Below are 23401 nucleotides of genomic sequence, written 5' to 3' on the forward strand. Positions count from 1 at the left end.
TGAGTGATTATTTGATAAGCAAAGGATACACAAATAATCTTATTTGTCCATGTGCCTTCATTAAGAAGACAACATCAGGATATGTGATCATAGCTGTGTATGTTGATTATCTAAATTTAACTGGGACACGAAAAGAAATTAATGAAGCAATTGCTTTTTTAAAGAAAGAATTTGAAATGAAAGACCTTGGAAAAACCAAATATTGTCTTGGTTTACAAATTGAGCATATGCATAATGGGATACTTGTGCATCAGTCAACTTATACTGAGAAACTCTTAAAGCGTTTCGATATGGACAAAGCAAATCCTTTAAGCACACCAATGGTTGTTAGATCACTCAATGTTGACAATGATCCATTTCGTCCTTGCGAAGATAATGAAGAGATTCTTGGTCCTGAAGTACCATACCTCAGTGCAATTGGGGCACTTATGTATCTTACTAACTGTACAAGACCTGATGTTTCTTTTGCAGTTAATTTATTGGCAAGATTTAGTTCATCCCCTACTAAAAGACATTGGAATGGCATTAAACATATTTTTCGATATTTAAAAGGAACTGCTGATTTTGGTTTATTTTATCCTAACGATTCAAAAGAAGGGTTAGTTGGTTATGCAGATGCAGGTTATTTATCTGATCCCCATAAAGCAAAATCTCAAACTGGATACGTATTTAAGAATGGAGGAACTGCGATTTCATGGCGTTCTCAGAAACAAACACTCATTGCAACATCTTCAAATCATGCTGAAGTCATTGCATTGCATGAAGCTTCAAGAGAATGTGTATGGTTAAGATCTATGTCACGACACATATTGATTTCTTGTGGATTGGAGAAAGATCGAATCCCAACTCCTATTTATGAAGATAATGCAGCTTGTGTCTTGCAAATGAAGGAAGGGTATATCAAAAGTGACAGAACAAAGCATATACCACCAAGATACTTTGAGTATACTCGGGACCTTATTAAAGACAATCAGGTTGAGATGAGATATGTCCAATCCAACAACAACTCAGCTGATCTTTTCACAAAAACACTTCCCACAGCAACATTCAGGAAACATGTTCATGATATTGGCATGCGCCATGTACGGACAATGTAACGACCTGCAATTTGAGGGGGAGCTATATACTACACTCTTTTTCCCTTAGCTAAAGTTTTTTTTTCCATTGGGTTTTTCTTTAGCAAGGTTTTTAATGAGGCAGTACTTCAAGACCCCAAAGTTTGAAAATGTGTCATTGATGTGTTGCAAAACACATAGAGTTTTATTCCGATTTTGTGTCGTTTTGTGCGTAAACTGTTAACGAATATAACCTTTTCTTGCATGAAATTAAATTTTTGTGTATATTATATGTCCCATGTTGAAGAGAGCGAGAAAATGAGTTAAATGTAAAAAGAATCAGCTAGAACGGAGCTCGGATGAAGCCGGTACGCAAAAACGAAGATAAACGAGCTGAAAGTCGAAAAACGTCAGAAAATGTCATGTTCGAGCTACGCGACCAGGTCATACCATTCAAGAAGTATGTGGTAGATTCCAACATGTCCCAAGGCTGCCAAGAATGTTCAAGAATCAGCTACCACGTCTATTTTGTCTTCTAGTGGGCTTGTTTTAACCTATTTTATATTAGGAAGGAGGTGTTTAAACATATATATAAACCCTAAAACCCTATGAACAAAATTATTCAAGTTTCCAGCCATCCCACACCTGCTCTAGAGGAGAAACCAAGGAGGACAAGCTTACGGTTACATCTTTTATCCTTCGGTTGTCGGTTTTGACTTTTTTAACGTTTGTGAGTTCGTTTTTGGTTTTTAAGCATTCAAACCTTTTGTAATCAGATTTATATGAGCATGTTTATCATTTATATATATTTTATCTGCTGTCCAAAAATAATGATAGGCTAAACTTGTTAGTTCTACCTAGGATAGATGATTATTGTTAGTTTTAGTAAGTAATATGGATTGTTGATCATCATGGCTTGAATTGTTAATGAAAAGTTTGGTTTAACATTGAATTAGGTTGTGTTTAGTGGCTGTGAATTTATTAATTACACTCATATACCTCTTGCTTTGATTGATTGAATCGGTTTTGATTTATTTTAGCTTGTTTGAACTCTTTACTTTGTGTCCAGAGATTGTTTGCGGGGTGATCAACCGTAGGGTTTAAGTGGGTATATTAATTGATTAGATTCAGCGGGTGAACACCTTCTTAGAGACCGAGAGGTGATAGGAAGTAAACTCGTCTCATAGCTTTTGCTTGTTAAAACTAGGATCGCGCGAGAGTGGGTTCGGTTCTTGTCGGGTTTAGGTTTTTGAGCGATTAGTTGGTCTAGTTTAAGTTAAACTAAATTGTTCCTCTATCCTTGGTTGCGTAGTATTCGTCTCCATTAGGGTAGTGTGTCGGTGAGACCGAGAGGAGAGTCGACATTAGAGCACTTTAACAATTCGTTTCCCGGTTTGTTCTTAAAATCAACTAAGTGTAAGTTAGAGTTTGTTGGTGAGACCGAGAGGTGATCTAGCTTTCTTGAGTGAACCTTAGTTGTGTCATCCTTAGGAACCGGTGTCGTGAGATTCTTCAATCCATTACCTTATTATACCTTCAGTATGATTCTTACCTAGGTAGACGTTTTTCTCCGATTGCAGTTAAAGCTTCCAAGTTTCGTCAAGAGTTTCATTTAGTTAAGTTAAGTTTAGTTAATTAATTTAGTTAAAGTAAGTAGTTAATTATTAAAAATCATTTAAATATTATTAAGTGAGTCTTGGTTAGGGTTAAGTATCATCAACGTTTTCAAGTGTCCTTGTGTTCGATACTCGGACTTCCTTAGTGCTATACTATTAGTGATCGGTACACTTGCCGGTTTTGTGTGGTTTCTTTAGGATTTTCATTTAATAAATTTAAAGCTTAGTTGTGAGAGCATCATTATACACACATCAGTCATCCAAGGGGGAGTGTTATAAAAGTGTCGGTAAGACACTTGAAAGTGATGGATGAAATTTTCAAACCAATTATATGCATTTGTCTCCCTAATAGGGTTTTCAAATAGTATTTTTAGTATTATAAATGTCGTGTGATTGTAAGTAAAGTGTGCATCCAGTAGAATTGAGAATTCTCATATTTCTTTACTCTCTTTTCTTAGTTATATTTCAAGTTCAATTATTACTTCAATAATCTTATTATAATTAGGGCTAATATTATAACAGAATTGATTTTATCTTAACATACTTTAAGAAGAAATTGGTTTTTCAATGCTAGTTAAATAGTGGCATACTGAATGATGTTCTTTGGAGTCTAAATTCAAGTCTAGTGGCGATTTTATGTATCCGGGTTTAGTTTTCCCTACGTGTTTGTTCTAGTGATGAATTTGGATCTCAAGCTGACAATTGTTCTATTCGTTCTTTGATTTTCAATTTTCTATCCGTTACAGTTGGTTTTATACCTAATTGTAAAATCTAGCAAAAGCCGAAACTAATCAAAAATCAAATAAGACAAAATTTGATCCCATTATCCATTGATATGTTTAATGATATCTTCAACACCACCAGGGTAAATTGGTAAAAGACGACTAGAGTCGTGATAGAACTACAATATCCAAATCCATAACTTGAAAATAAGAAGACTTAAATGCTAGATAGTAGATACTTTATTTAACTTCCAAATCTATCCTCCAAAGGCCGATCCATCATGTTGAAACTTTTATTATTCTTCCCAAACAATTGTCTTTGGGCCTTGGATGAGGTAGGTGCATCATTGGACATGATGGATTGTCCCTTTCAAGCCTGAAAAACAAAGAGAGGAATTAGGTTCTTTTTTAAGTATTTTAGTCCATAACACAATAGATTTATATACATTTTTTTATAAAAGAATTTTGACTAACATATCGCTTTAAATTGGTTAAAAGTCAAACAAAGCAATTTTTTGCGTGAGAACAAGAAGAATATATGTATCATAACTAGTAGGCATCTTTTATTATAAAAAAAACTATGGTTTTGACGATCTGGTTCTAATGGTTTTCAGTTTAAACTATAAGTTAAACCGCCTGTGATAATTTTAACTTTGTAAAGTAAATAAACGGTTGCCTAACCAGTAATGAAAAGTTTAATTTCTTGATATAAACTTATTTAACCATTATTAAAAAGTCTCAATATAAAATAAAAAAAAAGAGGAAAAAATAGAATACATAAAAAATTTGAGAATTTAAAATCTAGAAGAAAGGTAATACATTTAAGATTTGCAAATACTTTATTGACAAATAAATGCATTAGAAAATAAAAAGACCAATTTATAAGCTTACAAACCGAAAGTTTTTGAAAAAAACAAAACATGACATCAAACTGATGCTGATGACTGGTTTCACTGGTATAAACCACGTATCAAAATTATAAATAAAATATGAACTTCAAATATAAACTGTTTAGACTGAAAAAGTCAAAATAGGATCTAATATGGTTTATATGGATACTTACTGATAGTTAAGAAGAAAATAGTGAAGGAAGATGGCAATCTCTAGCTTGGCAAGATCATTTCCAGGACAAAGTCTAGTGCCTGCTCCAAATGGAAGGAAAGTTCCAGCTTTTGGTACAAAATTCTAGTAACACATGTTTACATTAGTCAAAGTTATACAAAGCAAGTTATAAAGCAAATAGTAAAAGTCACATAAAGCTTACATCCCATCTTGAGGGGTTAAACACTTTGGGTTGTGGGTAGAGTTCAGGGTTGTGGTGAACACTCCTAAACCAAACCAACACTTTCCATCCTTTGGGAATGAAATAACCTAAATACCACATAATGCATTTATTTAAGCTTTTATAAAGTTAATATTAAGGACGTGTTAACCATATAACATTAAAATGATGACTGAACCTTTGATATCAACATCCTTTCTAGCTTGTCGAAACGTCATGAGTGAAAATGTCACTAAACGAAGAGTTTCGTTGATCACCTTTGAAAGATACTCCATTTGCCTAAACTCCTTTAGAGTCAATCCCTTTTGGCCTGGTGGCATATTCTTCACAATCCGTTCTTGTTCTTCCTGTAATCAATGAACACATGAAAACATTGTGCTAATTAGATTCGAATTCATGAAGCATATATAGCTAATAATGTGTCGAAAAGCACAAAAACTTATGTCATTTGTGTTTTAAGCCATGCATTTTGTAAGATTCATAATGCATGTCTTAAAACACCACTAAACAACAATATATTTTTAATATGATAGTTAAGAATTTTCTTGATATCGCTACCTTTGCTATTTTAAGATACTCTGGGTGCGATTGGAGAAGAAGAGTCGCCCACATTGTGACGTGGCCCGAAGATTCATGGCCTGCGTTTAGATACATGACTAGAGTATCAATGATTTCCTCGTCGTCTAGTTTCTTTCCAATCTCGTCCTCGGCGTCTAGGAGATTATCGAGCATGTCCGTTTTGGGCAACCCTTGAGTCGCCTCTCGCTTCTTCCTACGCTTAGTCACCGCTGCTTGCAAAATGTTGACTAGATTCTTTCGTGCCTGCAATTTGTTGTTATTAATAATAATATTTAAAAGTTTCAAGGTATAGCAGAATAGCTAGATCAACAAATGGCAATTAATGTAAAAGACCTTAAGGGCTCTATGGTACACAAAACCGGGAATGTTGATGGCCATGGCTCGAACGCCATAATTAAGTTTCGTGTACTCTTTCTCCAATGCGTCCATCACGTCTTCACCCTCTGAACTTAAGAAAATGTACATGATTATCTGAAACGTTAGTTTTCGGAGTTGAGTCATGAACTCGATTTGGCCCATTTGTGACCATTTTTCCAATGCGGATATAACCTTAGACTCGATATATATCATGTATGTTGACAAGGCTTCGTGACCATTGACCGGTGCGGCAGTCAACTTACGAAGCCTTTTGTGATCTTCATAGGCAATTGAAACAAAAGACTTTCTTCCAATGAGTTCTAGTGTTGCGGTTGGCCACCCGGGCTCGAATGCATCATCATCAAACAGTATTTTTCGGCATGCTTCCGGAGCCGTGACTATGATGCTAGGCTTCCCGAACATGAATGACTTGTAAAGACCGCCCGATCCAAACCTATATTCGAAAAATGTATAACAAACCATTACATGAAAAGAATATAACTTAGAAATAGAACTTAAGAGTTACCAAATTAAAAGGTTGTGATGTAAATTGTGTAAATTAGTGAAAACTGTGGGGTAGCAAATGTAAAAGTGGTGGCATGCATTTATAAATTGACAAATTAATAATAATAATAATAATAATAATAATAATAATAATAATAATAATAATAATAATAATAATAATAATATACGGCTATCAGACATCAGCAACTTAAGCTGATAAAAATAAAAATAGTATAACGCACAACATGTACAGAAAGATCACCATAATATGACAATGATAGTGACAAAAGTTGCCTGCTCTAGGAAACGGTCCAATGGATCATTTTCAATAATAGTTTTTTATTACATTTTTAGTTTTATTTAATAAATTTTAAATAACTTTAGTGAGGGGAAATTTATCATTTAAAAAATCTTAAAAACCATATATATTATATATATATATATTTATATTTATATAAAAGTGCCCCACAAATAAAAAGATTAATGCCAAAGACCCTCTACTTTATTAGTTAACTTATATATCGTAATTCAAGTCACATTAGTTATATATCATAAGCACATTTACATTACATAATTATGTATTGTACAATGATGTTTTTAAAAAAAAATCCACATAAAAGTTATTATATATAGGTTTTTTTAACAACGAATTCTTTTAACTTTTCATGTCTATGAAACTTGAACCAAAACATCTCAAACTCTTTTAACCTAATGTGTTTAAAAGCAATAACAATACTATATTCAAAGTAATAACAAATACAAAATCTTAATTTTAAAGTACAATTTGAAAATATAACATCACGTAAAAGTTATCTAGAATAAAAACAAATTTTTATTTGATCATTGTATCATAATAAGGAAAATATATTTTCTTTTAATTATTTTCTACTTTCTTTACCCTTTTTGTCTTTATACTAATTTGTTTTGTACCCTTTATTTCATGTTTTTGCTTTTTGCATATCCACACGAAGATTTATTTCATTTCCATTTATAAACATATAAGTTACGTGCACATATTGATTTTGATCTTTAGGGAATTACATTGCATGTGCTTTAATTTGTAATAAAATTTATGATTAAAAGTTGAGAAAAAACACATATTTACCATCGTATTTATGTTTATAAAAATTAGTTTACATTAAGCGTTACAAAAATAATTCCATACATATAAAGTGTAACATTTAGCTATTAAAAAATTAGTTTATAAAAAGATTTAAAATATAAGTAATTTTTTTTTAATTTGGATGGAAGTGGATGTCTTCTCAAAAACTAGAAACATGAAAATGACAGACCAACTATTCCTAAAAACAAACATCTTTTTTTTTTCTTGGACAAAGTAATTATAAAATTTATATCAAATAAGACAATATTGCATGTAATATATATATATATATATAACAATGTAAAGGAAATAATATTTTAGTGGTAAGGAAAAACCAAACTTCCATGATAAAAAATTAATAATGCATATAACAACTTTTTTCCAAAACCATATCATGTATTCCCACTCTAGTTATCGAACCCAAAAAGATGAGACAATAGTTGGTGGTCTAGAACCATATTTCTAATGAGAGAGAATATGTTCCATCGATAAAATACTATTTTGCATCATTTTTATACAAATATATATTATCATAGTTTTGGCGTAGGAGAATATAATTATGAAAATTTCAAAATATACTCTTCCACAATTAGACAAACTTAAACGAAGCGAATGCAAAGCAGGACTTTGTTTGGTAGCCTCACGGATAATTTCATTACCCTCAACAGCAAGATCACGTCTTATTTTACAGAAAAAAGTTTAAGAAATTAAAAGAAATAATAAAGAGACGGTGAAACCTTCGAATAAAACTTGAAATGAAGGAATCAGGGTCGGTAGACTTGTAGGCTCGAAGGAACGACCACATGTTACCGATCAACGGCCAGCCCATATCACCCGGTGGCAGGAGCTCTCGCTTCGCCTTCGCCAATCCTCTCTCGTAAATCCATACATTCACCTTCATAAGTCCCCATTTCAAAATCAACATCACTCCTAACAAAATCCCTACAACAAAACCTACCCCTCCCAGTTCATCCGAACCCATTTTCAGATTCAGAGACATAAATATATCACTTTGATAGCTTATGATCGTTATGTAACTTATATGTAGATGTAGAGAGAGAAATAGACGGAGAAGATAGAGACAAAAGAGGGAGAAGGATTGTAATGGTTATGGGACTTCTTGGGGTCCTACATATATAGTTTGGTGTGTGTATATTATATTGCATATATATTTATGATATGCTAGAATTATAACTATACTATGCATAATGCATGAAATAAAGATAAAATTATTTAATGTTTTGTATTTTTCACGTTTAAAAAACTGATTTAGAAACCTAAAGCCGATGAAATGATAAAATTTTACCATAAATTGAGCATTATGGATAAAGTTGATAAGATGTGACATGGACATATGTTCGGGCATTATGGATAAACAACTTTGTTAACTCTTTTTTCTTTTATTTTTTTTCCAAGTTTCTTCATTTTCTAAAACGTAGATAAACAATATATAAATATATTTTAAAGTATACAAAAAGAATTCAATATTTTATAATTCAAGTATCATATTACTATAATTTAGTGGGTGTTTGGGATTCCTTATTTTTACTCTTTGTAACTTATCAACTTTTGTAAGTTAAAAAGGTGTTTGAGTAATGTGACTTTTTAAGTGTTTAAAGAAGCAAAAAAGAGTTTTGATAAATTAGAAAAGCGTAACTTATCAAAAACTCCTTATTTAAATCAAAAGGAGGTGTAAATAAGGAATCCCAGACATGGCCTTAAACAACATGAATTTAGTCAATTCGCGTATGTGCATAGTTATAAACTCATATTGCGTCATTATCATACACGTAAGCGTAACTATTTATATAAGTTACTAGTTTTTATCCCCCCGTATTACATGGGTTGTTTTACATTATTCGTCTATAATATTTATATATTTTTTTAAAATTAATTTTATTTATTGTAAAAAAGTTAATAATATACTTAGTATTTAATGATGCAAGAGTTTCACATATAAATAAGATTTTATAATTCGGTTTAAAAGTTATTTGGGTTTGATTAGACTCATGACTCGCTTAAAAATGTTTTTTTTTAAATTGTTTTTAATTATATATAATATATATTTTAAAGTTATTTAATATCTTAGTTTTATGCAACGCTTATCTAACGCTTGTTAATTAAATTAAACTAAAACAACTTTAAAACTAAAAACACTTAATAAACGCTCGTAAATTACCTCCAAAAACCTGGAACATACGCATTAAAATCCATTATTTTGCACCTCAAAACCCTCATTCTTCTTCACAAGAACTTAATTGTGAAACACCACCAACAATTTCATTCATTTCATCTTGAAGATCATTAAATATAGCTCTTGTATATATCCTAACTGCTTCCCTTTCAAGATAACTTTGGGTTTCTAACTGCGGATACGTGTACCTACTATCATGATCACACCGTCTGCCATTGTATCTATGTATCTCCATACAAAAATCAAAATGGTTAAAAAACTCAACTAATGTTAATTTAGAATTTGTAGCTTTTCCAAAAAAATGGTTTTCGCTCTCTGATCTTGATGTTGTACGCATCAATCCAGACAAAAGTTCATCTCTATAAAACGCAGGTATCCAATCAAATCTGATTTCATACATATCAGTAAGCCATTTATTCTTGTCAAGATCAAAATCAATCATTATAGCCTGCCATTTTCCTCAAATTCTGAAGGACTAATTGAATCGGTCCATACAATGTTACACAGCCTACTCTTAAAATCTTCATTGTTACATAAATCAGCCCCCACCTGATAACACAAAAAACATGTTAAAACCCTTGTGAAACGCTCGTTGTCACAAAAGAAAAAGACTATTGCCATTAAACGCTTGTAAAACACTCATTATTCAAAAACTGCTTAAAACACAATTATGAAAAGTTACTTTGTCAGCAACTTTCTTCATGATATGCCACATGCATAACCTACGCCTTGTATTTGGAAACACAGCTGCAATAGCTTGCTTCATAGCAGGGTCTTGATCAGTAACAACAACCTTTGGTGCATGATCAAATGACTTAAGAAACATTTGCAATAACCATGTGTACGATTCAATAGTTTCAGAAGCTAGTAATCCAGCACCGACAGTAACACTATGACAATGGTTATCAATTGTCGTGAACGGGACAAAAACCATCTTGTACCTGTACATATAAAATCATATAAAATAGACACAAAAACATATACATACAAAAAATCCTATACATACACACAAACTTACTTGTTAGTCTTAATGTAGCATCAAAAGATATAATATCCCCAAATGCAAGATAATTACTCTTTGAAGTCTCATCAGCCCAAAACATACGAATTAACTCACGATTATCATTCAAATAATATTCAAAAGAATATTCGGATGAAAATGTTTTCTTCGCACACAATCTCTGAACAATCATCTCAGCATCATACTCTCCAATATAACAATTCAAACCTTGTTTAAAATTCTTACAATCATCTTTAGTTGCTCCTACCTTTTCAAACCCACCGTACTGTGTTCTCATAAGGTTAAACGCTTTAACAGGTCCCAAGTTCATATTAGACATCTCATAAATAGCTTCCTCTTGGACATGTGTTAACTTTCTAGCAGAACGAACAAACTTCATATTAGAATCTGCAACCATTTTATGATTATGGCCTTCAACAAAATCATCTACTTGAAAAAATTCACCGTTAACAGATTTCAACTGTATATGTGCTCTACAACCACATCTAATTGGCGGCCTCTTCCTCCTTTGGTAATATGGCTTGCTTGATTCATTACAATCACCTTTTGAATCATACATTTTAGCTGGCTTGTGACCTTCTTTACAACATGTAAAGTACTTAGTCTTTAATACACCACCATGCATGTAAGATCCACCTTCACGAGCCCCAAATTCAGCTTTTTTAGCATATTCACTATAAAAATCAAATGCTTGATCAATTGACGAAAACATCATTCCTTTAACAGGTCTGTATGAAGAAGCAACTTCAGGAATGATATCAACCCCTTGACCTTCAACCAAAACACTTGAATCATCTACACAAAAACATCAATATAAAAATTATAATCCAAACACGCTATAAAACGCTCAATAATTATAATCAAAACCATTTTAACAAACATAATAGTAACACGCTCATATTATACAACATTATAATCAGCTCATAATCAGACATATTAACACGCTCATGATACGTACGTTCGTATTATGAAACATCAAAAATAAAAAAGACGGTCCTAATATGAACACGCTCGTAACACGCTATAAAACTAAACTAATTCAATTATCATGTGATTCTTATGAGAACTAACGTACAGATTATAAACGTATACAACTACAGTTAATTAATTCAAACACAACAAAAACTTACATTCGCGATCGTCTTCCATTTCAAAACCCTAAAATCACAAAAATTGCTTGAAAAACTGGTTCATGTACTTAACAGAGCACAATTGATAGTTTTAGGTACAAAAATTGAATCGTAAAATAAGAAATTGATTTTTAATAAGCTAAATATCAGAATCGTAACCGTTTTTACGCAAATTACCAAATTTAAATGACAAATCAAAAAGACAATCATACCCTTCTCGCTTAAAATAACACGGGATCTGCTCAATCGCTTTCAACTGAATGGTAAGTGTAGATCGACGCTTCCTGTTGTCGTGTACGGTTTCGTACGATAGCGATTAGCGTATATATATATATATTATTTGGATTTTAATTATTTTATACAATATAATATACAATATAAAACATTGTCCATGTTTGGATTTATAAACAAGATAAAGATGAAGATCACTACAAAATACGATGTAATATAAAAATATCGGTCTTAATGTTTTATTTTTAAAACAAATCAAACACTAAGTTTTGATTTTTAACTTAAAACTAATAGTGCATAAATATATCGAAACCTTATTAAAAATGTCATATCTAAAAATTATAGTAATTGAATTTATGTATTACATATAATTTATTTTTATTATATTTTTTATCTGTGTGTAACACGGATTCTAATCTAGTTTATAATATACTTGGATCTAGTTTGGTCCATTGATGGTTGGTTATATTTATTTATGGATTGAACATTGAATGGACTCGCTACTTAATTATTATGTTGGTTCGTTTGTGTTCATTTAAGTGTGTGTATTTGTATTCGCTTATGCTTGTTTGCATTCGTTCTTGTTTGTTCATATATGTTCATTTATATCCGTTTACCTTTTGTTAAATTATGTTTGTTTATATTCATAAACTGTTATAATGTTAATTAAGATCCATTTATGTTTGCTTATGTTGGTTTATGCTCATTTTTGGATAAAACATTGAATGGATCATTTGCTTAATGTTTTATCTTTGTTCGTTTACGTTCATTTGTTATAATTTGGATATTATTTTGTGAAATGCTTTCTTTAAGTTAAATTAAAAAGAAAAATAATCAATAATTTAACTAAATTCTTATAGAGAAAGTAAATTAGGGTTTGATGAATAAAAGAGTTAAAAAAAGAGATATTATAACATGTTTAATGGCTATATGGGTTTAGTGATTTCCATGATCCACTTATTGTTTTTATTATAAAAGTGTTTCTTAACATTAACAATATACTCTTTTTAAAAATAGGATATTATTTTTTAGTATATCCAAATCCTTGTGATTATTTTTTAACTTAATGAGATGTTATAACCGTTTAAGGGCTATTCGGGTTTAGTGATATTTAAACCCATGAATTAAGGTCAAACACATTAGATGTCACAATTTACAACTGAAGTCATATGTTGGCTTGAGATGGGGTGTGGAGTAACAGAGAACTTTTAGAGTTTTCGTGTATATATATTTAAGATACATTAAGCTACAACAATTGAATAGATTAATTATTACTAATTTTGTTCAAACTCTAACAAGTAATAATATTTACTTTAGTACGTGTCACTATAATTACTTTAATTTTTCTTATACTTCAACGTTGAAAGTTGTTTGTAAATGACCAACCATGTTTTAAATTGGTTTAATAATAAAAATATTCAATAGTTAGTAATAAAAATTATAACACTTATAAAACAACATTTTGAGGTAAGATATAATTAAAAGTGGTTAGATAAGATGTAAATCGATTTTCATGTTAATTCCTTTTTTTTTTCAAAATACAATCAATTTTTGTAAATTTTGCAAATATCCATCCATCCATCCAATTGTAAGTCCCCTGACGTCTATAGATCTAACAAGCAAATCACGAAAATAACGTCTTGGATTTCTTCTCGGTTGTGTCACTTTCGTAAACGTACCCGCAAAACCGAATAATACAAATTGCCAAGGAATTCATGAAGAATATAAATTTATATGTCCATGGTGAGCTTGATGGGCTTTATGTCCATCACCACAAGCCTATTATACTAATTTAACCATTCCACCAACACAACTTTCTAACAAACCTTCTTATGAAATAACTATTAATTACAATAATGATAAAACAATAACGATGAACAATTATCGTCGTTGACATATGACGACGACAAATAGCGATGCCGACGTAAAAACGGTATCGAAGTCATGTCGGACCAAATAGTTCATCTTGCGTAAATTGATGTGTCCCATTCTTTGATGCCATAAATAGACTCTTTCTCCGATGCTTTACTAATTAATTAGGTAGGAACATCCATTTTAGTGTTCTTGCACCCATATCGAGGATATAAATTTCTCCTGTAACTCTTGTTAGAATCCACTCTTTAGAGAAATAGACTCTTTCTCCGATGCTTTACTATATAATCAGGTAGGAACATCCATTTTAGTTTTCTTGGCACCCATATCGAGGATATAAGTGCCATTTCTCCTGTTAGCTCTTGTTAAAATCCACTCCTTAGAAATAACAAATCCTAGCTTCACAAGCAACACTCAGTCTTGGTGAAATAAGTCGAAAGGTCTTTATCACAAATTTAAGAGAAACTTAAATTTTACTTAAATTCTTCTACATAATGGACATGGTCAAAGCTTACTCTTTCATTTGTTTTAGTTCCTTCACCACTGATTATTCCTTCATTATCATCAGAAAACACCACGTATCTATCATTTATCGGTTTGAAATAAACTAGGATGTCTTTACATTGTGTCATGCACCATGTATTGTTGAGTTTTCTCATTGGATGAACCTACACAAAAACCAATTATCAGTTTTCAAGAGAAACCCAAACCACACTAGTCTTGGGTCGACCAGACAAATCAATAAAAGTTGGAAATTGTAATTCACAATCTAACACCATCTAAAACCAATGGAATAACAAGAACCTATTGAACAGTCAAACGGTTCATGATTAGTTAATTGTGATGTTTAATTTTATTCATTTGAATTATAAACATTTTTATTTTGATTTTATGAAGAAGGTGGAAAACAAATTTAATTTAATTTTGACTGTTCGCGTGTCGGTCTATGTTTTAAAGCATCACGGTTTTTCTTTCCCGATCGCTTATACATAGGTTTATTATTAGAATTTGTTGGGTTTCGTAGGCCTTTTCGGTGTAGGCCCGGTTTATTATTTGAAGTCTAAAGGGCAGGCCCGACCCGGTTTGGATTTCTTGTTTAATAAGATACAAACCCTAAGTGTATCTCTATATATTCGATATCGTGTACTTGTAATCGTTGTCACTCAATAAAGATATACCTAGTTGCCAGCCGTGGATGTAGGTCAGTTTAGACCGAACCACGTTAAATCCTCGTGTCGTTTATTGCTTTCGTGTCGTGTTCAGTTTCGTGTGTGCGTTTAATCCTAACAAGTGGTATCTAGAGCTTAGGTTCGGATCACACGAAGAACACGTAGAACCATCCGGTCGCCGCCGCATCAGAATCGGTTAAGGGTCGGCAGATAATTAACCGCCGCTACCTAGTTTTTGTTGCTGCCGCTGCAAGTTGCCGTTAGGGTTTACGGTCGCCATCGTCATCCGTAGATCACGGCTTGGGTTCTGTTATTTATCAGAAGGCAATTAACACCGCACCACCACCAGTATATCGCTGCCAACATCGCCGTTGAAAACTACCACCGCCCAGATTTTAGATCCGAGAAGAAGAGGAAGGCAGGGTGAGTTCAGTTAGGTTCGGCAGATTATTGAAAGAACGAGATTATTTCTTTTTTATTGCTGTTTGAATTTGAGAAAGAGAAGACGAAGAAGTTGTGCTATTTGACTTTTCTTGTTCGGCTTTCAAGGAAAAGAGAAACATCAATCTCTTTGTTCCTGTGCTCGTTGTTCCTCACAGCAAAGTAACAAAGAAAAGAAAGGTGTTTTTTTTATTTGGTGTTAACTTTGACCTAGTATACTAGGCCTCGTGGAGGACATTTAACAAAGGGCAGGAGGCCCAAAATTTGTAGGTGTTTTTTACATTAATTAAGTGGGCTGCCATCAGCTTATTTAATTTGAGTGGGCTAGCTAGGCTAAGATATAATTGTTGGGTCAAAGTACGAGTCAAGAACGGTTATATCAAGATCCTATTTTTTTAAGAACCGTTGTCAATCAGAAGAACCGTTGAAGAAACGAAGAACCAGTGCCAACCGCGTTTGTCAGGTGTTATCGTTTCAGTTTAAAGTTTCTGATTTTCAGTTCGTATTTTCGATGCGTTTAAAATAGGTTGATTGTTTAATGGAGTTCAGTAGAACAATCGTTAAGTTCAGGCTCGTGCGGCTGTGTCTGTCTCTGTTTTTATCCAGTTTTTCGTTTTAGTCATTGTTATGGCAGAAGACCGATACAGAAGTTTGATGGACAGAAGTTCGGTTGGTGGAAGGTGCAGATTGAGGCACTACTTTTTCAGAAAGACTTGGATGTAGTGTTTGAGGATGAAAAACCAGAAAAGTTGTCAGAAACAGAGTGGAATAAGTTAGACAAGAAAGCTAGGGCTTATATTACATTATCGTTGTCGGAAGATGTGGCGTTTAACGTCATGAAAGAAACCACAGCCCGTGGTATGATGGACGCACTATCCAATATGTATGAGAAGCCTTCGGCATCAAATAAGGTCTATCTTATCAGAGAGCTAGTGACAACTCGAATGAAAGAGGGTGGGTCAGTTACAACGCATATCAATAATCTTAATTCGAACCTCTCCCGCTTAGTGTCAGTCGGCATTAAGTTTGATGATGAAGTTCAAGGTTTGTTGTTATTATCATCTTTGCCCGACAGTTGGTCGCAAACAGTGACTGCAGTTTGTTGTTCGTCTACAAAAAATACTTTTGATGGGATTCGGGATTTGATTCTTGGAGAAGATTCAAGACGCAAGAATTCAGGTAAATCATCAAGTGATATATTAGTCACAGAAGGTAGAGGTAGGGGAAACAACGAGGCAGTGGGAGTAGGAAGAGGAGTCAGTCTAGGACTCGTAATGATATTGAATGCTGGGGTTGTAAAGAGAAGGGATACTTCAGGAATCAGTGTCCGAATGGCAAGAAAGAGGTGAATGTTACAGAAGTTAACATTGCAGAAGAATGCCCAGAGGATGAGTTTTACGTTCTTAGTGTTGAGGATAGAGTTGATGCTTGGGTGATGGATTCTGGTGCATCGTTTCATGCCACTCACTGTAGTGAAATGATGAAGAATCTTAAGGTTGGGGATTTTGGAAAGGTTCGACTTGCGAACGATGATATTCTAAAGGTTACGGGTATGGGAGATGTTGATTTGATAACATCAGCCGGTACTTCTTGGACTTTGAAAGATGTTAGGGTTATTCCAAGTTTGAAGAAAAGTTTGATTTCAGTTGGGCAGTTGGATGACCAGGGTTACGATGTTAAGTTCGGGAATGGGCAGTGGAAAGTAGTCAAAAGGAATCTCCTTGTTGCTCGTGGCAAGAAAATGGGTTCGTTGTATATGGTCGATATGTCACCGAAAGGAGTCGATCCAGTTTTGGTGAAAGACAAAGTCCGGTTCACAGAATCTCGTGGGCAGAAGAAGGTTCGTTTTGCGAGTAACAAACCCAGAGCCAAAGTGAAGATTCAGGATGAACGAGCTAGGAAGGTTAAATCAGTCAAAGGACATCGTGACAGTGGGAGCACAGGTCGTGTTTCAGTTATAGTTCAAGGTCGACAGTGGATTAGGAAAACCAGTATTCTAGCTGTAAAAGTCTCTCCAGTGAATTACTTGCTGAATATGGAGAGTGTTTGTTCTCAGGGTATCTCAGGATCCGGTAGTTTGTTTAAGTGGGAGCCGGTAGGGACAGAGAACGGGTCAGGGGCAGTTTTAGCCGTTACTGACGTGTTGGAGCTCCGGGGAGCTTCAACGGGCCTTCAGGTTAATTGATGAGAAGGCGGTGACAACTAGAAGATGGTTAATATTCGGATTACAGAAATACAATCAGGAGTGCAGACGAGAGTACTCAAGGCCTCCGAGTGGGAGTTTGTTGGGTTTCGTAGGCCTTTTCGGTGTAGGCCCGGTTTATTATTTGAAGTCCAAAGGGCAGGCCCGGCCCGGTTTGGATTTCTTGTTTAATAAGATACAAACCCTAAGTGTATCTCTATATATTTGATATCGTGTACTTGTAATCGTTGTCACTCAATAAAGATATACTTAGTTGCCACCCGTGGACGTATGTCAGTTTAGACCGAACCACGTTAAATCCTCGTGTCGTTTATTGCTTTCGTGTCGTGTTCAGTTTCGTGTGTGCGTTTAATCCTAACAGAATTAACAACCTGAACATACTTATCATGAAGAACAAGTGCTTTTCTCTTAAGTTTGGTTGGACAATTTCTTGCGAGATGACCAATCACATTTCAATGAAGACAAGTTCTTTTGTTTATAAATTGTTGTTTCCCTGAAAACTTGTTGTTACATGCAGCAAAACGAAAAGTAGAGGAAGAGGTAGAAGCATGACTTTGTGATCTTTGTTCCAATATTAAATAGTTAATAAAATAAATATTTTTTTCCTTTTGAAATCTCTTGTTTCTTTAGAAACTAAGCCTCCATTGCCAATTTTTTTTGTTTAGATTTTTCGTAGGGGACAAACGTCTTTGAAGGTTCAAATATCTTGGACGAAGTAGGTTTTGAAAATATGTTTTCTGTTTATACAGGATCAATATTATCCATTGACTTTTCATCATGACAAAACACACTCCTAATTCTTAAATTGTTAAAATATGCAATTGACAGGTTCATGTTGAAACTTAAGATTGTTATCACGATTATCAACTTTCACATATATGTTCCGAGGCTGTAAAGATCCCTTCTCATTTTCATTAGATGCATGGGAGATATTTACATCCTCAGCTAAAAAATAACCTGAAACAGAATTATCATTAATCATAGTTTCGAACACCACATCATCAACACAATCAACAATTATAGAATTTAAGTTATCAGTTACATGCATATTAATAGAGTCAACAAATATGTCATCCTCATTGATACATTTGTTATTAAAAGAAGATAAAGTCGAATCTTCAACCAAACTAGCATCCTCTTGCTGCTGGCAATCACTAGCTACTGTACATTTAACCGAATTAACGTTAGATATACCATAGTTGGGAGGGCCAACAACCAGTGGCGCAACTGAAGCAAATTTGGTTACATGGTCATTCTCTGGATTTGAAGTGTAATTATGGTTAAATAGAGGTTTGACAACACTGTAACCAATTCCATTGTTGTTGACAGAACGTTGTTTAGATTCATTCATATACTCTACAATTTATGAAGAGTTATTGAATTCCATCGAATGCATGTCAAGCATATGCATCTTTTCTTGGGAAGCCAACATATCTTGTTTTGTTGTATTTGAAGCCTTAAGATCCTCTATGTTCACAAGAGAGATCATCCAAATTATCTTTCATTTTCCTAAAATCTTTGGTTTTTGCTTCAGTTTTAGCTTTTAAATTTTTTTCATTATCTTTTAGTTTTCTATTGGCGGCACCAAGGTTTTCACAATCACTGATTATTTATTCATTATGAACTTTATATCTACCTGTAGTTACCACGTGAACAAGACAGTTAGGGCGTGTAGAATAATCATGCACATAATTATGAGAAATAGAATCATAACATAACCACCAATTTGGCGGTCGACAGTGGTGTGACATGCGCCATGAGAGAAACCTTAGATGCGCCCACAAACTCTTCCTTCTTCTCATCATTAATAGCTCCCTTCACTGTCATATTAAGTAAACTCTTCCACAATACCTTCCATATTTTCATCAGCCGACACAAACCCGACTTCCTCATCAGCAATCTTCACTTTCTCATTAGCAACATACTCTTCTTAAACCTTAGCAACAACCTTCTCAACCTCATCACTATCAGACTTAGCAAACAAATCAATATTAACCACAAACTTCTCTTCATGTTGACCCCAATGCATACCATCTCTCTTTTAAGCAACCATAACTTTAGAAGTCTTTTCATTATGTGGTTTTGAGTAGGAAGTAGGCTTGGTAAAACTAGAAAGAGGTTCATTTGAAGGTTTATACTCCCTACTAAAGTGTCCTAATTCATGAAACATGTAGCACTTTACCTTGATTTTATCAAATCCAATCTTTGACTTACCATTTCGGTGACCATATTTCTTCAAGAACTTCTTGGTACGAACTGTTAGCATGGGCATTTGCCATTGAAGATAGGGGTGTGCGCGGTTCAGTTCGGTTATTTTTGGTTAATAAACGATATAAAAAATGGGCGAAAGTTTTGCTTAATAATACATGAAATGAATCCAAAAATACATGAAATGAAGGCATAACTACATGAAGTGAAGATATAAATATATGAAATTGAGATACTAGTACAAGGAATTGAGATATAAATACATGAAATGATAGTAGTAAACTATTAATATGTATAATACATGAATAAAGGAAAAAATGCTAGAAAATATGAAAAAAATTGTAACAACTCGGTTTTTTCATTTTCCGACCTGTTTCGATATTTGGAAAATTTTATTAATAGAATATTGCGTCTATAGTGTTATTATTATTTTATTATCATTTGTTTATTATATTTATTTAATACATATAAATAACTTTCAAAGATATACCTTTTTAACCTTAACTATACTTTAACCCATTTATGTACCCCTATCTTTAGTTGAGGGACCAAATAGCAAATCTGATTATTTTAACCCCCCTAAACCCGTTAACCTATATACCCGTACCCGTTTATCATGCCCATTCCACAAACCTGCAACTGTTTAGCTAGCTTGAGCCACAATTGCCGTTGTAATATTGGAAATTGAATCATGCATATTCTTATTCATGCCATAACATGTTCACTGACACTATAATCATGGAATGAGATCAATTCTTGATGCGTATTGTCTATATTAACTAACCGTGGTATATTGGTATTATACCATTAAACAACGATTAAAATTCAATTAAATTGACTTGCATGTTCATATAACCATCGCAATCAAAACCCCTATATTCAATTTCGTTAATATAATCTGCTAGTACTTGTTCTTAATTTCTTTCTGTCTGTCGGGATATCGAACAATAAAACCTCAATGCTTAACCATATTAGGTAATTGTTTACATGTTCTTGTTCGTCTATATGTAATATTCATTAACCCTATGGTTAATCGGCCCAAAGTTTAACGGATTGGCCGATTTGATTTGTTAGGGTTCATAGTATGAACTTGTGTTAAAACTGTCTGGTTTTATTATATATGATTCAAGTTTATGATCAACTAACACCCTAGCCCTGATGGCTAGTGGTGTGTGTGTTAATGATCAGGGGGCTGGATGGCGCAGGTTCGAGCCCCTCCAGACCCGTTTTGGTCTTTTATATTTGGGAAACATATGTTATGTATTATATTAGTTCTTATAACCAATTAAATTATATTATAAGTATTATAAATATAATAAATAATTATTATTTAATTAAAAATCGTCATATTAACTCATCATTTTTTCGAGTCTTTGTTAAAACAATATATATATATATATGTGTGTGTGTATTCGAATATCTAGTAAGTATTAATAATTGTTAATGGTTTAGATAATAATGATTTTTAAAAATGTTTTAATTTAAAATACATAACATAAAATATATAAAATATATCTTATTATTTTACATAATTTTTGGTCAAGTATTTTATAAACAAATGTATTTTTATATATAAATATTTATTATTTTATTTACTACAATTTAATACTTTTTGAGTAAAGGTATTTATATATTAATACTAATATAATTTTTATAACCGTTATAAAATATTCTTCAAAATAAATTGTTTAAACTCTCGATTTTCCATTCGTATCTCAAATTCTTTATTAATCCATTTAATAATCCGTTATGTTTTCTGCCATTATTATTACAAAGGGTTTTCCGTTGATACATCTTGACGACCGTGACGTTTATTTTATTACTGTTCTTATCGCATTCATTTACCTTCGCTTATTTGATAAGGTGAGTAATCACTCATCTTCTTTTATTTGTTTTCCAAATGTTTTGGGGACATATGCGTACTTACATTATTTACTTATTATTAGTATTCACACTAGCAACTGTTAACTTTGTGTGCTATCAAATATGTGCCTAACTTGCTACTTGTAAATTTGTTTATTTGAACGCATTCAGATTGGTCCAACATATTCACATTTAGTATGATCATTCGACCATCGTAGTAGCCAAATCCCAATTCGCATGGAGATGGTTTTACCGACACTCATTTATTTACTCATTTGGCTTAATTGTATATCCAATAATGACAGTTTGCTTATTTTTCTCATATTATATTGTATTGAATTAACTGGTGTTTTTCTTACTCAACCTAGTGTTGAGAAAATATATCTATTTCATAAACCTATGCAGGGTTTAGACTGAATTTAATGCAAGCTTTTGGAAGAGATTTAGATGCTTCTTTAAGTTAGAAGAATATTATCAAGACACAACTTATCAAGACTTAGATTTGAATTTACTTGTTTTTGTTTAACGAGTTGTACTTTGTTATTTGAAATGGTTTGAATATTTAATTGAATTTAATAGATATTGCCACTTTTAATTATTGCATGATAGTACCTTGAGAGTTGTGAACAATCAATTCACGCCCCGACATTTCCGCGTTAGGTTGGGGTGCAACAAAAATGAACAGTTCGGTGCTGTTCAGTTAATTTCGGTTACTTCGGTTCGGTTCTGTTGGTTTTCGGTCCGATTTAGGTTAACAATTCGGTTATTGCTCACCCCTAATTGACGATCCATTTTGTCGAGGGATTCGTAGTTGATCTGTTCCAAGTCTTTGTGAATGAGGGAAGGATCTGCGAGGTGACCCACAAAAAATGCTTAATAAGAAGATAGAAACGAAGTGAACATTGCTAAATGTTACTCAGGAACATGGACATTTCCTTGATATGACAATTGATGTTTAGTTGATGAACTGCTCGAACTCTCCTTGTTTCCAAATCCAACATCATGATTAACTATACTATCATCACCATTATCACCATCAACCCCGGAAAAGAATGCTACTTCATATGTGGAAGTATTGTTAGCATTTGAGTAATACATTAATGGATACTGAAGCTGTTGATCTTCACTGGTGTTTTAAATTTTCGTATCCATGTTATAAGTTTGAGTTTAACAATGAGATTGCTTATTGTCATATCAGAAAGATCCTGACACTTCAAGAAGAATGTATATATCTTCCAATTTGGTGGTAAGGCATTTAACAGTCTAAGGTTAATCTCTTCCCGAGTGAAGATTATATCAAATTTGTCACACTTGCTAAGTAAATGTGAAAAATGAGTGATGATATCCTCAAGTCACTCATTTTTCATGTACTTGAAAAACACGGAATTGTTTCTTGAGTAAGGCCATCTTCCCTTTATTAATTCAATATTGCCTTCGAAGCGATGTTCTAAGGGGTCCCATAAATCCTTGGAAGTTTTCTGCTGTTGAAAGCTGAGAATGATTGCATCGACTAATCCCCTGGTAAGAATGGAATAGGCTTTCTGTTCACACAACTATTCCTCATTTTTTACCTCAGTGTATTCATTCGTACACGGACGATCAACGGTAGCAGGATTGTGAGGTACGCAATAGCCTTTTTAAACACACAACCAACACTTTGCATCAAGCGACACAAGAAGTGCCTTACAATGAGGTTTCCATTTCAAATAATCCCCCATCTTAGTAAGCATCGGTGGCTTGCTAAGTGTCACGATCTGTTGGTCACTAAGATTAACATCCAATGAAGACACGCTGACCAACTTCAATTCTAGTCTCTAAGTTGATTTCTAGCCTAACAAACTTGATTTTTCGT

General features: G+C 33.1%; 2 protein-coding genes across 2 annotated transcripts; both read right to left on the minus strand.

The window, feature by feature from the left end:
• Positions 1-3506: 3506 nt before the first annotated feature.
• LOC143584506 (ent-kaurenoic acid oxidase 1-like) lies at positions 3507-8385 on the minus strand. Its single transcript, XM_077066541.1, has 7 exons — positions 7955-8385; positions 5588-6065; positions 5234-5497; positions 4854-5022; positions 4658-4764; positions 4457-4578; positions 3507-3769 (listed from the first exon to the last, which is right to left on the minus strand). Exons 1-7 carry the CDS (start codon positions 8215-8217, stop codon positions 3673-3675), a joined length of 1500 nt encoding a protein of 499 aa, XP_076922656.1. The 5' UTR covers positions 8218-8385; the 3' UTR covers positions 3507-3672.
• A 1467-nt stretch (positions 8386-9852) lies between these two features.
• LOC143584502 (protein FAR1-RELATED SEQUENCE 5-like) lies at positions 9853-18829 on the minus strand. The gene is made up of 4 exons (XM_077066539.1): positions 18436-18829; positions 10426-11227; positions 10094-10352; positions 9853-9960 (listed from the first exon to the last, which is right to left on the minus strand). The coding sequence occupies exons 1-4, from the start codon at positions 18827-18829 to the stop codon at positions 9853-9855; spliced, it is 1563 nt and encodes a 520-aa protein (XP_076922654.1).
• Between the last annotated feature and the right edge of the window lie 4572 nt (positions 18830-23401).

This window comes from Bidens hawaiensis, unplaced genomic scaffold, assembly GCF_021521415.1.
Source record: "Bidens hawaiensis isolate Kalapana, Puna unplaced genomic scaffold, B.hawaiensis_p1.1 tig00033145_1, whole genome shotgun sequence".
Lineage (NCBI taxonomy): Eukaryota > Viridiplantae > Streptophyta > Magnoliopsida > Asterales > Asteraceae > Bidens > Bidens hawaiensis.